This window comes from Pristiophorus japonicus, chromosome 1, assembly GCF_044704955.1.
Source record: "Pristiophorus japonicus isolate sPriJap1 chromosome 1, sPriJap1.hap1, whole genome shotgun sequence".
In the NCBI taxonomy this organism is placed as follows: Eukaryota; Metazoa; Chordata; class Chondrichthyes; family Pristiophoridae; genus Pristiophorus; species Pristiophorus japonicus.
In genome coordinates, this window is record NC_091977.1 from 407,875,823 (window position 1) to 407,889,746 (window position 13,924).

General features: G+C 43.3%; 1 protein-coding gene across 1 annotated transcript in view; it reads right to left on the bottom strand.

The window, feature by feature from the left end:
• The window catches only part of rab2a (RAB2A, member RAS oncogene family), a 121,760-nt gene that overhangs the window by 76,555 nt on the left and 31,281 nt on the right, over positions 1-13,924 (bottom strand). Inside the window, exon 2 of the mRNA XM_070891943.1 lies at positions 545-616. Within this exon, the coding sequence (XP_070748044.1) occupies positions 545-616 (72 nt within the window). The remainder of the gene's footprint in view (positions 1-544; positions 617-13,924) is intronic.

Sequence of the window (13,924 nt, forward strand, 5' to 3'; positions counted from 1 at the left end):
GGAACCACCAAGCACTTTCAGATTTTGTTTCCACGTCGGAGGCGTAATCCAGAGGTATGCCTCCAACCGCAAATTTCTGCCCAATTAGTTTCATTCGGTTAAAGAACATTTTAAAGTAAACATCCAGTTCAAGAATTTAGAAGATCGTAGTTACAAGTTTTTTGAAAAATGTGTGACTTATTCAGTAGATAGGATTATCCACAAGAGTACACTTCAAAAAAACAGCAGACTCACATTCTGCTGTCAGGTCCTGGTCTAGCAGTATCAACTTGTTAGCAACTGCATCTGCCCTAAGCTACTGTTATTGTGCTAACTTTTGAAAAAGGCCAATACATTTCTTACTTTATTGTACAGTTTTTATTTAAAAAGGAAATATGCTCAACTTTTAACAGTCTTATTCTGAAGAAAAAGATCAGAGGAGCTTGCAATGTCTGGTTCAAATCTAGTCTTTACAGAGATCTATATGGCAAACCATTTTAATTAGATTTCTATTGGGGGAGGCAAGGAGAGAGTCAAAGGAATATCAAGCTTAGTGTATACTCACCAATGGTAAGGTCATGAACAGGTTGGAATCTCTTGTCTGTAAACTGTAATAATAAACATGACTTTCCCACACCTGCAAAATAAATGAGATTCCTATTAGAAAGAAAAAAAGGCAGATTCCTATTAGAGTTAAATTCTGTATACACAAGTATAAAAATAATTGGAAAATAGTATCAAAATAACACGATTTTACAACAAAAGACAAGGGAAGGCATAATTGGTGGATGCTTGACAATACATGCAACAGCAAATCACCGAACACACCATGCTACAAATTGTTAAGCTTTTACCAAATTTCTTAAAATTCTCCTGATTCACTTCATCATCTGAAGGAACACTGCCTACAGCTTCATTGGAAAACCTGAAATAATGGCCCAGATTTTGCTGGAGCGGGGTATCTCGCGCTGTGCCCACAGTTAGACTTTTTCCCCCTCATCCTTCAACTCGAAAATATTTTGTCCTTTAAGTTGCTGGAATTGCAAGCTGATAATGGCATCTGGGACCTTAGAACCAAGTCTCCTTAACCAATGAGATTTATGGGTTGAGAAAGAAAGAGGGAACGACAGAAGAGTGAATCAGAACAGGTGAATTCAAGTCAAATCAGGTACAGGAATAGAAATAAAAAGAGGGAAAGAAAAATTGGATCAAGAGAAAAAATGACAAAGGAAAAGTAAAACAATTAAAAAAAAATGTTAACTTTAAAAGTCTCCAACAATTTACTATCTGTAGCAATGAGACTTAATAGTTCACACTGTTCCCTTTCTGGGCTGGAGAGTTTGATTAGCATTGCAAGAATATAAATCTCCCAGTTAAATAAAAAGGTAATTTTGCGGTTATATACTAGCCCTAACTTTATACGGCAAATAATGTGCAAATGCAGCAACCTCCTGAGACTAATGAGAAGGTTGAGGGCGAACTGCCGTTTTCGCAATTCACAGGATCTCTTACTCATTGCAAATCGCTGGACGATTTACACATCAACAGCGAGCACCATTAAACTCACCGCTATTTTGGCAGCAAATTCTGGGCTATTATGTGCACTTAGAAGGAATCAATTTTCAATTGCTGCAAAAGTTTACTGTTAGCATAACATTACCCACAAAGAAAGGGAAGTATCCCAGATTTAACTCAAGTCGCTGTCATTGTTGAAGTAACCTACATCACTAGCTTTTGGACAAAGTTAACTCTAAGCTTTGTAACCCACAATCCTCTTTTTGGAATATGCCTACACATAACATCCTCAAATTTCTTTGTTCTTCTGTTGGAAAAATGGGTGTTTATGTAGGCAGATGAAATTATACCCTTGCCTTTGTGAAACACTAGAAAAATCCAAGAGAAACCTCCATCACCAAGGCGTTGGGTGCCTTTTCAAAATGAATTAAATATGGGGGGGGGGGGGGGGAGAAAAGACAGGACAGATGGTCTTAGCTCCCCTGTTGCCAGATTTTCAAAATGGATCATTTTTTAAGCTATCCAACAACTCAATATTCAAGTATCATATAGACTGAGAAAAGATACATCATTTCCCTTGTAGGAACTTGTTCATTCTTTAAATGTATATGTTTTACACCGCAAAAACTACAGACATAGCTTGATTAGCTCTGGGAAAACCAGAGGCTTAACACTTGCGTTATATTGAAGGAAAGCACGGGTATTTGTGATCTTCAACACCCACATTCTGGAGACAGAGTCTCAATGCGAAGAGCATTCGTAATAAAGTGGATGAATTAACTGCGTAGATAGCGGTTAACGGGTATGATGTAATTGGGATTACGGAGGCATGGCTCCAGGGTAACCAAGGCTGGGAACTCAACATCCAGGGGTATTCAATATTCAGGAAGGATAGACAGGAAGGAAAAGGAGGTGGGGTAGCGTTACTGGTTAACGAGGAGATTAACACAATAGTAAGGAAGGACATTAGCTTGGATGATGTGGAATCTGTACGGGTCGAGCTGCAAAACACCAAAGGGCAGAAAACACTAGTGGGAGTTGTGTACAGACCACCAAACAGTAGTAGGGAGGTTGGAGATGGCATCAAACAGGAAATTAGGGACGTGTGCAATAAGGGTACAGCAGTTATCATGGGTGACTTTAATCGAAATATAGATTGGGCTAACCAAACTGGTGGTAGTACTGTGGTGGAGGATTTCCTGGAGTGGATAAGGGATGGTTTTCTAGACCAATATGTCAAGAAACCAACAAGAGGGCTGGCCATCCTAGACTGGGTGATGTGTAATGAGTAAGGACGAATTAGCAATCTGGTCGTGCGAGGCCCCTTGTGGAAGAGTGACGTAATATGGTAGAATTCTTTATTAAGATGGAGAGTGACAGTTAATTCAGAGACTAGGGTCCTGAACTTAAAGGTAACTTCGATGGTATGAGACGTGAATTGGCTAGGATAGACTGGCGAACGATACTTAAAGAGTTGACGGTGGATAGGCAATGGCAGACATTTAAAGATCACATGGATGAACTACAACAATTGTACATCCCTGTCTGGCATAAAAATAAAAAAGGGGAAGGTGGCTCAACCGTGGCCAACAAGGGAAATTAGGGATAGTGTTAAATCCAAGGAAGAGACATATAAATTGGCCAGAAAAAGCAGCAAACATGAGGACAGGGAGAAATTTAGAATCCAGCAGAGGAGGACTCAGGGTTTAATTAGGAGGGGGAAAATAGAATGAGAATAGATACGAGAAGAGAAAAAGACGATGAATGTAGGTCCCTTGCAGTCAGAATCAGGTGAATTCATAATGGCGAACAAGGAAATGGCAGACCAATTGAACAAATACTTTGGTTCTGTCTAAGGAAGACACGAATAACCTCCCGAAAATATGAAGGCCGATAAATCCCCAAGGCCTGATAGTCTGCATCCCACTTAAGGAAGTGGCCCTAGAAATAGTGGATGCATTGGTTGTCATTTTCCAACATTCCATTGACTCCAGATCAGTTCCTATGGATTGGAGGGTATCTAATATAACCCCACTTTTTAAAAAAAAAGAGAAAACAGGGAATTATAGACCGGTTAGCCCGACATCGGTAGTGGAGAAAATGCTGGAATCAATTATTAAAGATGTAATAGCAGCACATTTGGAAAGCAGTGACAGGATCGGTCCACGTCAGCATGGATTTATGAAAGGGAAATCATGCTCGACATTCTTCTAGAATTTTTTGAGGATGTAACTAGTAGAGTGGATAAGGGAGAACCAGTGTATATGGTGTATTTGGACTTTCAAAGGCTTTTGACAAGGTCCCACACAAGAGATTAGTGTGCAAAATTAAGGCACATGATATTGGGGGTAATGTATTGACGTGGAGAGAGAACTGCTTGGCAGACAGGAAGCAAAAAGTGGGAATGGGTCCTTTTCAGAATGGCAAGCAGTGACTAGTGGGGTACCACAAGGTTCAGTGCTGGGACCCCAGCTATTTACAATATACATTAATGATTTGGATGAGGGAAATTGAGTGTAATATTTCAAGTTTGCAAATGACACTAAGCTGGGTGGCATTGTGAGCTGTGAGGAGGATGCTAAGAGGTTGCAGGGTGACTTGGACAGATTAGATGAGTGGGCAAATGCATGGCAGATGCAGAATAATGTGGTTAAATGTGAGGTTACCCACTTTGGTGGCAAAAACAGGAAGGCAGATTATCTGAATGGTGACAGATTAGGAAAAGGGGAGTTGCAACAAGACCTGGGTGTCATGATACATCAATCATTGAAAGTAGGCATGCAGGTATAGCAGGCAGTAAAGAAAGCAAATGGCATGTTGGCCTTCACAACGAGAGGATTTGAGTAGAGTAGCAGGGAAGTCTTAATGCAGTTGTACAGGGCCTTGGTGAGGCCACAGCTGGAGTATTGTGTGCAGTTTTGGTCTCCTAATCTGAGGAAGGACATTCTTGCTATTGAGGGAGTGCAGCGAAGGTTCACTAGACTGATTCCCAGGATGGCAGGACTGACATATGAAGACAGACTGGAACGACTAGACTTATATTCACTGGAATTTAGATGAATGAGAGGGGATCTCAGAAGCATATAAAATTCTGACGGGATTGGACAAGTTAGATGCAGGAAGAATGTTTTTTGTGTTAGGGAAGTCCAGAACCAGGGGTCACTGTCTAAGGATAAGGGGTAAGCCATATAGGACCGAGATGAGGAGAAACTTTTTCACTCAGAATTGTGAACCTATGGAATTCTCTACCACAGAAAATTGTTGAGTCCAGTTAGTTGGATATATTCAAAAGGGAGTTAGATGTGGCCCTTACGGCTAAAGGGATCAGGGGGAAAGAAGAGAATGCAGGAGTGGGGTACTGAAGTTGTATGATCAGCCATGATCGTATTGAATGGTGGTGCAGGTTCGAAGGGCTGAATGGCCTGCTCCTGCACCTATTTTCTATGTTTCTATGTATAAGGCCCCAGCACCAATGTATCTTTAACTGAAACTAACCAAAGAATGAAGACTCTGCAGGGTAATATATGTTCATTCTCAATTTTGTGGAGAGATTGAAACTGGGAGGAGATCTAATCAAGGTACTTATTACTAGAGGCAAGGACAACAAGGAAGTAGATAGTCTGTTTGAGATGAGATATAAAACTCCGAGCTACCTATACTTGGGGTAGGGTAGCATAGTGGTGATGTTACTGGACTCAGAGGTCTGATCCGGAGACATGAATTAAAATTCCACTATGACAGCTGGGGAATTTAAATTCAGTTAATTAAATAAATACAGAATTAAAAAGCTAGCATCAGTAATGCTGACCGTGAAACTTAAGATTGTTGCAAAAACCCACCTGGTTCACTAACGTCCTACAGGGAAGGAAATCTGCTCTCTTTACCCAGTCTGGCCTCTGACTCCAAACCAACAGCAATGTGGTTGACTTGCGCACTAAAATGGCGAAATGGCAGAGCAAGCCACTCAGCTGTAACAAATCGCTGCGAAACACAGCAAGAATAAAACCGGACGGACCACCGACCTTGGCACTGGATTCGGACCTTGCAAAGTCCTTCGCACGAGCATCTGGGGACTTGTGCCAAAATTGTGAAAGCTGTCACAGATTAGTCAAGCAACAGCCCAACCGTCACACTCAGTCATACTTTTCATCCAACATCCTGAAATCCTCCATCACCATCCCTGGGTATGTCCTGTTCCACCAGCAGGACGGACCCGCCAGAGGTGGTGGCACACTGGTATACATTTCGGAGGGAGTGATCTTGGGGGGTCCGCAACATTGACTCCAAACCCCAGAAATATCAGGGCATCACGTCAAACATGGGTAATTCACCACTTGTGGCTCGGTAGCACCAATACTGATCGAGCTGGCCGAGTCTTAAAGAATATAGATGCCAACCTGTGCTAGTGGCAGGTGGAGAACCAACACGAGGGAAAAATCTATTTGACCTCGTCCTCACCAAGCTACCTGTTGGAGATGAATCTGTTCATGACAGTAGTGGTAGGATTATTAGCAAAGTGATAGAAGTGGTCGTCGACAGTGCTCTCAAGCGGCACTTACTTACCAATAACCTGCTCATCTTTCATTCCTACTGAATACAAGAGAGGGGCGATTTTGCAATGGAGGAGTGTGAAATATTAGACGAGATAAATAGAGAGAGGAAGTATTAAGGGGATTAGCAGCTTTGAAAGTGGATAAATCCCCACGCCCGAATGAAATGTATCACAGACTATTGAGAAGCAAATGAGGAAATAGCAGAGGCTCTGACCATCATTTTCCAGACCTTTCTGGCTACAGGTGTGGTGCCAGCAGACTGCTAATGTTGTACCTTTGTTTAAAAAAGGAGAAAAGGATAGACTGAGTAATTACAGGCCTAACCTCAGTGGTGGGAAAATTATTGGAAAAAATCCTGAGGGACAGGATAAATCTTCATTTGAAAGACATGGGGCTAGACTTTCACCTTCATTTTCGGTGGGTACAGCTGTTTTTTGATGAAAAACCGCCCGGCAAAAGTTTCCTCTAATTTTTTTTTTAATAAAGAGTTTGCTCCCCGGCGGTCTTTTCAAAAGACCGCCGGGGAGCAAACCACCCACGTACATCTGCATGCACTGCCGAGAAAACCGGCAGGATCTAAGTTTTGCCTCAACGGGGACCCATACACACCGCTGAGGAAACCGCCCACAAAAAGCTGCCGGAAACAAGGCGGTGTAAGAGAAAAATTTGGCATTAGGGGTACCAGTGGGACAAGAGTTAAAGTGCTGGTTCCTGCACTGGCCCATAAGGAGGTAAAAGGCCTCTCTTCGGCCTTGTACCAAGGCTCCAGAAGTTATCAATTCAATAATATTCCGACATGATACGATGCGAGAACCTAAACAGACATTGATAAGACCTTGCGAAGAGGCTCAAGGCGGACTCACAGATAACAAGGAGGATCAGGAAAGAGAATGCGCACGGCTAAACGCGATACTCCTGGAATAAGCACCAGGGTTATCATGGAATGATAAAAGGGGGGAATGAGAATGTGTAAAGAAGGGTTGCAAATGTGGTAGATGGATAGAGAATGTGGCAAAAGGATGGAGATAGGGAATCATGGAAAAATAGCTAAAGAAATGTCAAGATGCAGACAACTGCAGAATCAACAGAAAAAAAAGGGGTTACCAAGAGTTGAAGTTGAAGTTAGACACGGGTCATGAGAAAGACGCAAGGCAGCACAAAGAAAGAAAGCAATCCTAGATAAGAGGGGAAAAGTAATAGCTTTTACTGATGAGGAAGGGAAACTAATTGGGTTCTTTACTGATAAGGGAAGACAGTGTAGCGAAGCTATAACTAACCTGACCCTGACACCAGGCCTAATTGGAAGACTTTCTTGCCTGCCATTGGACGTACTCGGGGGGGGGGGGGGGGGGGGGGGGAAAGAGGCAGAAAGGGATTGGATGATTGGATAGACCAAGTACTAATCAAATGTGTTCAATTTTGAAAATGTATAACTGTTGTTGTGTCGCGCTGAAAAAAGGCTTGTCCAGGGGAAGGTAAACAGGCTCTGATTGAGAGTGTCCCTTTGTCTTGACAAGTCCCGGCCAGAGAATCTTCAATAAAGGTCTGTTACAGAAAAGGCCAAGAGGTGTTCGCAGCAGTGTATTCGCTGAAACAGATTGAGGGAAAAAGAATATGTATTAACAGCGGTAGGTGAGTACCCTGCAAAGATAGATAAGTTAAAGGTTTATAATTACTTTTTAAATTATAAAATGGCACTTACGTTAGAGCGTCTTGAGTATTTTATCACTTTTAATTTTTTGTGTGTGAAAAAAATGTTGAGTTTTTCCCCCCTCCCTAGGCCCAAACACAGCTTCGGACTAAATTTTAAGTACTTACCGTCCATTTCACCTAGTTTCGCCTTTAACCGCTGAGAATATTGGTGCAAGATCCATTTTCTCACCAGGCAATATTTTTAACATTTGCCCCAGCTTTAGTTGCAGAATATTAGCGGTGTTTCTGGTGGCAATCGGGCGGGGAGGGGCTTTAGGGAAGCTCTAGCCCTTGGATTAATCAAGGATAGTCAGCACAGATTTAAGGGAAGGTCGTATCTGACGAATTTGATTGAATTTTGAGAGGAGCTAACCAGGCGGATCGATGAGGGCACTGCGTATGATATAGTCTATATGGATTTTAGCAAAGCTTTTGATAAGGTCCCACGTGGCAGACGAGTCACGAAAGTAAAAGCCCACAGAATCCAGGGCAAAGTGGTAAGTTGCATCCATAATTGGCTCAGAGGCAGGAAGCAAAGGATAATGGTTGATGGGGATTTTTGTGACTGGAAGGCAGTATCCAGTGGTGTTCCACAGGGCTCAGTGTTGGGTCCCTTGCTTTCTGTGGTATATATCAATGACTTGGACTTGAATGTTGGGGGTATGATTAAGAAGTTTGCAGAGAGCACTAAAATAGGCCGTGTGGTTGATAAAGAGGAATAAAGCTGCGGATTGCAGGAAGATATCAATGTACTGGTCAGGTGGGTGGAACAATGGCAAATGGAATTCAATCCAGATAAGTGTGAGGTAATGCATTTGGGAAGGTTTAACAAGCAAGGGAATACACATTAAATGGTATGACACTGAAAAGTGTAGAGGAAGAAAGGGACCTTGGATTGCAGGTCCACAGATCCCTGAAGATAGCAGGCCAGGTGGAAAAGGTGGTTAAGAAGGCATATGGAATACTTGCTGTTATTAATCGAGGCATGGAACACAAGAGCAAGGAAGTTATGCTTAAACTATAAAACACTGGTTAGGCCGCAGCTGGAGTGCCGTGCGCAGTTCTGGTCACCATATTACAGCTAAGATGTGGGTGCAGAGATTTACAAGAATGTTGCCTGGACTGGAGAATGTTGGCTATGAGGAAAGATTGGAGATGCCGGGTCTGCTTTCTTTGGAACAGAGGAGGCTGAGAGGAGACCTGGTTGAGGTGTGTAAAATTATGGGGCCTGGAGAGAGTAGATAGAAGGATCCATTGCCCTTGGCAGATGGGTCAACAACCAGGGAACATAGAAACACAGAAAATAGGTGCAGGAGTAGGCCATTCAGCCCTTCGAGCCTGCACCATCATTCAATAAGATCATGGCTGATCATTCTCTCAGTACCCATTTCCTGCTTTCTCTCCATACCCCTTGATCCCTTTAGTTGTAAGGGCCATATCTAACTCCCTCTTGAATATATCCTCAACCAAGTCTCTCCTCAGCCTCCTCTGTTCCAAAGAAAGCACCCCACTAGTCACTGCCTGCCATTCTGAAAAGGACCAGTTTATCCCGACACACTGCTTCCTGTCTGCCAACCAGTTCTCTATCCACGTCAATACATTACCTCCAATACCATGTGCTTTGATTTTGCAAACCAATCTCTTGTGTGGGACCTTGTCAAAAGTCCAAATACACCACATCTACTGGTTCTCCCTTGTCCACTCTACCAGTTACATCCTCAAAAAATTCCAGAACATTTGTCAAGCATGATTTCTCTTTCATAAATCCATGCTGACTTGGACCGATCCTGTCACTGCTTTCCAAATGCGCTGCTATTTCATCTTTAATAATTGATTCCAACATTTTCCCCACTACTGATGTCAGGCTAACTGGTCTAGAATTACCCGTTTTCTCTCCCTTTTTAAAAAAAAGTGGTGTTACATTAGCTACCCTCTAGTCCATAGGAACTGATCGAGTCAATGGACTGTTGGAAAATGATCACCAATGCATCCACTATTTCTAGGGCCACTTCCTTAAGTACTCTAGGATGCAGACTATCAGGCCCCGGGGATTATCGGCCTTCAATCCCATCAAATTCCCTAACACAATTTCCCGCCTAATAAGGATATCTTTCAGTTCCTCGGTCCCCTAGTATTTCTGGAAAGTTATTTGAGTCTTCCTTCGTGAAGACAGAACCAAAGTATTTATTCAACTGGTCTGCCATTTCTTTGTTCCCCATTATAAATTCACCTGAATCTGACTGCTAAGGGACCTAAGTTTGTCTTTACTAATCTTTTTCTCTTCACATATCTATAGAAGCTTTTGGAGTCAGTTTTTATGTTCTCGGCAAGCTCCCCCTCATACTCTATTTTCCCCTCCTAATTAAACCCTTTGTCCTCTGCTGAATTCTAAATTTCTCCCAGTCCTCAGGTTTTTCTGGCCAATTTATATGTCTCTTCCTTGGATTTAACACTATCCTTAATTTTCCTTGTTAGCCACAGTTAAGCCACCGTCCCCGTTTTATTTTTACTCCAGACAGGGATGTACAATTGTTGAAGTTCATCCATGTGATCTTTAAATGTTTGCCATTGCCTATCCACCATCAACCTATTAAGTATCATATGCCAGTCTATTCTAGCCAATTCACGTCTCATACCATCGAAGTTACCTTTCCTCAAGTTCAGGACCCTAGTCTCTGAATTAACTGCGTCACTCGCCATCTTAATAAAGAATTCTACCTTATTATGGTCACTCTTCCCCAAGGGGTCTCGCACGATTGCTAATTAGATTTAAAAGTCATTGGGGGAGGGTTTAGAGGGGATGAGAGGAATTTTCCTCACCCAGAGGGTATTGGGGGGGGGGGGGGGGGGGCGTCTGGAACTCACTGCCTGAAAGGGTGGTAGAAGCAGAAACCCTCACCACATTTAAAAAATACTTCGATGTGCACTTAAAGTGCTGTAACCTACAGGGCTAAGTACCAAGAGCTGGAAAGTGGGATTAGGCTGGATAGCTCTTGGTTGGCTAGCGTGGACACGATGGGCCGAAATGGCCTCCTTCAGTGCTGCAAATTTCTATGGGCCCAGAGTTTGGTGAAACCTTAGGCCCGCCCATTTTTCGGCACTCCCTGGGTGGTGCATGATGTTTTGCCACCCACTACCGCTGGGGCCAGTCGGATGCGAGTTTCATCACGCTTTTGTCAGTGGGAGCAGCAGGCAGCAGGAGTCGGCGAATGGTAGCAGGCAGGCCTCTCGACTTGGGGAAACATTGGAGGCCGTGCATCGCGCATGTGCGAGATTTTGATTTTTTTTGGCAGTTTCTTTTGCCTGATGACATCACTTTTCCCACAATTGGGGCTAAGGGCTCAGCCTCGCCTGCACGAGAGAGACAGAGCGTCAACAGATTCATCAGCCATCCACCTTACAAAGCTCACGAGTGGAAGAAAAGCGGCCAAGTCCAATGGAGGGAGGCAGGGAGCTCCCTGGTTTACTGATGAGCTGGAGGTACTTGTCTCAGGTGGAGCGCTGTTATAAAGACCTCACCTGGGATGGTCGTGGCAAGCCATCCCCACCCCAATAAAAAAACTAATTTGGCGGGAGATTGGGGAGGCCATGTCCGCAGTGGACACCTTGGTTCGGAATGGCGAACAGTGCAGGAAAAAATGGAATGATGTGGTAGCGTCAGCAAAAGTAAACATCTTATTGTTACATTTTTAGTCGTACGGGAGTGCATGTGCCAGAAGTGCCGAGTGGATGATCCATTTTGGCGTCCTCTCGACATCCCCACCATTACAGAAGTCAGTCTTTAGGCAATTCGATTCACTCCACATGATATCAAGAAACGGCTGAGCGCACTGGATACAGCAACGGCTATGGCCCCGACAACATCCGACTGCAGACTTGTGCTTCAGAACTAACTGCACCACTAGCCAAGGTATTCCAATACAGCTACAACACTAGTATGCCACGTCCACAAAAAGCAGGACAAGTCCAATCCGACCAATTACTGCCCTCAGTCTACACTCAATCAGCAGCAAAGCGATTGAAGTTGTCGTCGACAGTGCTCTCAAGCGGCACTTACTCGCCAATAACCTCCTCAATGACCTTCCCCTCTATCATAAGGTCAGAAGTGGGGGATGTTCGCTGATAATTGCAGTGTTCAGTTCCATTCGCAACTCCTCAATGAAGCAGTCCATGTCCACATGCAGCAAGACCTGGACAACATTCAGGCTTGGGCTGATATGTGGCAAGTAACATTTGTGCCAAGCAATGATCAACTCCAACAAGAGCAAGTCAAACCACCTCTCGACATTCAATGGCATTACCAGTCAAATCCTCCACAATTAACATGTGGAAAAGGGTGGGGAGCGCAGGGTCATCATTGATCAGAAACTTAACTGGACCAGTCACAAATACTGTGGCTACAAGAGATCGGAGGCTGGGCATCCTGCAGTGTGTCTCACCTGACTCCACAAAGTCTTTCCACCATCTACAAGGCATAAGCCAGGAATGCTCTCCACTTGCCTGGATGAGTGCAGCTCAGTCAAAAAGCTGGAAACCATCCAAGACAAACCTGCCCGCTTGATTGGCACCCCATCCACCAACAAACATTCACTCCCTCCACCACTAGTACACCGAGTCTGCCGTGTGTACCATCTACAAGATGCAGTGCAGCAACTCGCGAAGGCTGCTTCAACAGCACCTCCCAAACCCACGACCTCTACCACCTAGAAGGACAAGGGCAGCAGGCACATGGGAACACCAGCATCTCCATGTTCCTCTCCAAATCACACACCATCTGACTTGGAAGTATATCGTTATTCCTTCATCGTCAGAGTCATAATCCTGGAATTCCCTCCCCAACAGCACTGTGGGAGTACCTTCAAAAAGGCGGCTCACCACTATCTTCTCAAGGGCAAGGGATGGGCAGTATATGCTGGCCTTGCCAGTGACGCCCACATTCCGTGCATCAATAGAAAAAAAAAATCTGAGGAAGCAGTGAATGAAGTTAGATTTCCAGGAGTTTTACTTTACCCAGAGGGTGACTATTCTTTGGAAATGCAGGATGCAGTTAAATCTGGTTCTTTACTTGCCTTCAAAAAGGTAATGGATAGACTTCTGTAAAAAAGATATTGGCTGCTGATGGAAAAAGTAAATCATTCTGCAAAATAATTAAATTGTTTGAAACAAATTACAAGACATTAATAAACTTGCAGAATGGGCATATAATTGGCCAACAAATTTCAACACAAAAAAAAGTGTGCTGTATTAAAGGAGATTACTTGGAAAGTAAGAATCTAAATAGGGTAGAGAAGCAAAGGGATCTGGGAGTACAAATACACATCACTAAAAAGGAGCAACGCAGGCTAATAAGGCCGTAAAAAGCGCAAACCAAGCACTCTGATTTATTTGTAGAGGGATAGAACTGTAGAGAAGTTATGCTAAACTTGTAACGAACCTTGGTTAGACCATACTTGGGAGTACTATGTACAATTCTGGTTGCCATATTATATTGAGAGAGTAGCTTCACCACATGGACTGCAATGGTTCAAAGCAATGGCTCACCTTCTCAAGAGCAAATAGAGATGCTAATAAATGCTGGCCTTGTCAGCGATGCCCACATTCCATGAATTAATTTTTTTTTGGATAGAGGCACTGGAGAGGGTGCAAAAAAGATTTACAAGGATGATACCAGAAATGCGAGGTTATTCCCATCAGAAAGGGTTGAACCGGCTCGATGAAAGGTTTTAAGTAAAGTAAACAGTGTTTACACTTGTGGGGAAGAGCAAAATTAGAATACAGAAGATAGTCACCAAGAAATGAAATAGGGAATTCAGAAGAAACCTCTGCCCAGAGTGGTGAGAATGTGGAACTCACTACTATAGAGAGAGTGGCTCAGACGAATAGTATAGATGCATTTAAGGAGAGGCTAGATAAACATGAGGGAGAAGAAAATAGGTTATGCTGATCGAGTTAAATAAGGAAGGATGGAGGAGGCTCAAGTAGAGCATAAACGTCAGCATGGACTGGTTGGGCCGAATAACCTGTTTCTTTTTTGTATATTCTAATTAATTCTATGCAAGATGACCAAATCCTTGGTCAAAAAGATAGGTGTTAAGGAGCCTCTTAAAAGGAGGACACACACAAATTGTTGCGGTTTGTCCTAAACCTCTTAAATTTAATCTTGTATCTTATACCTATGGTCACTC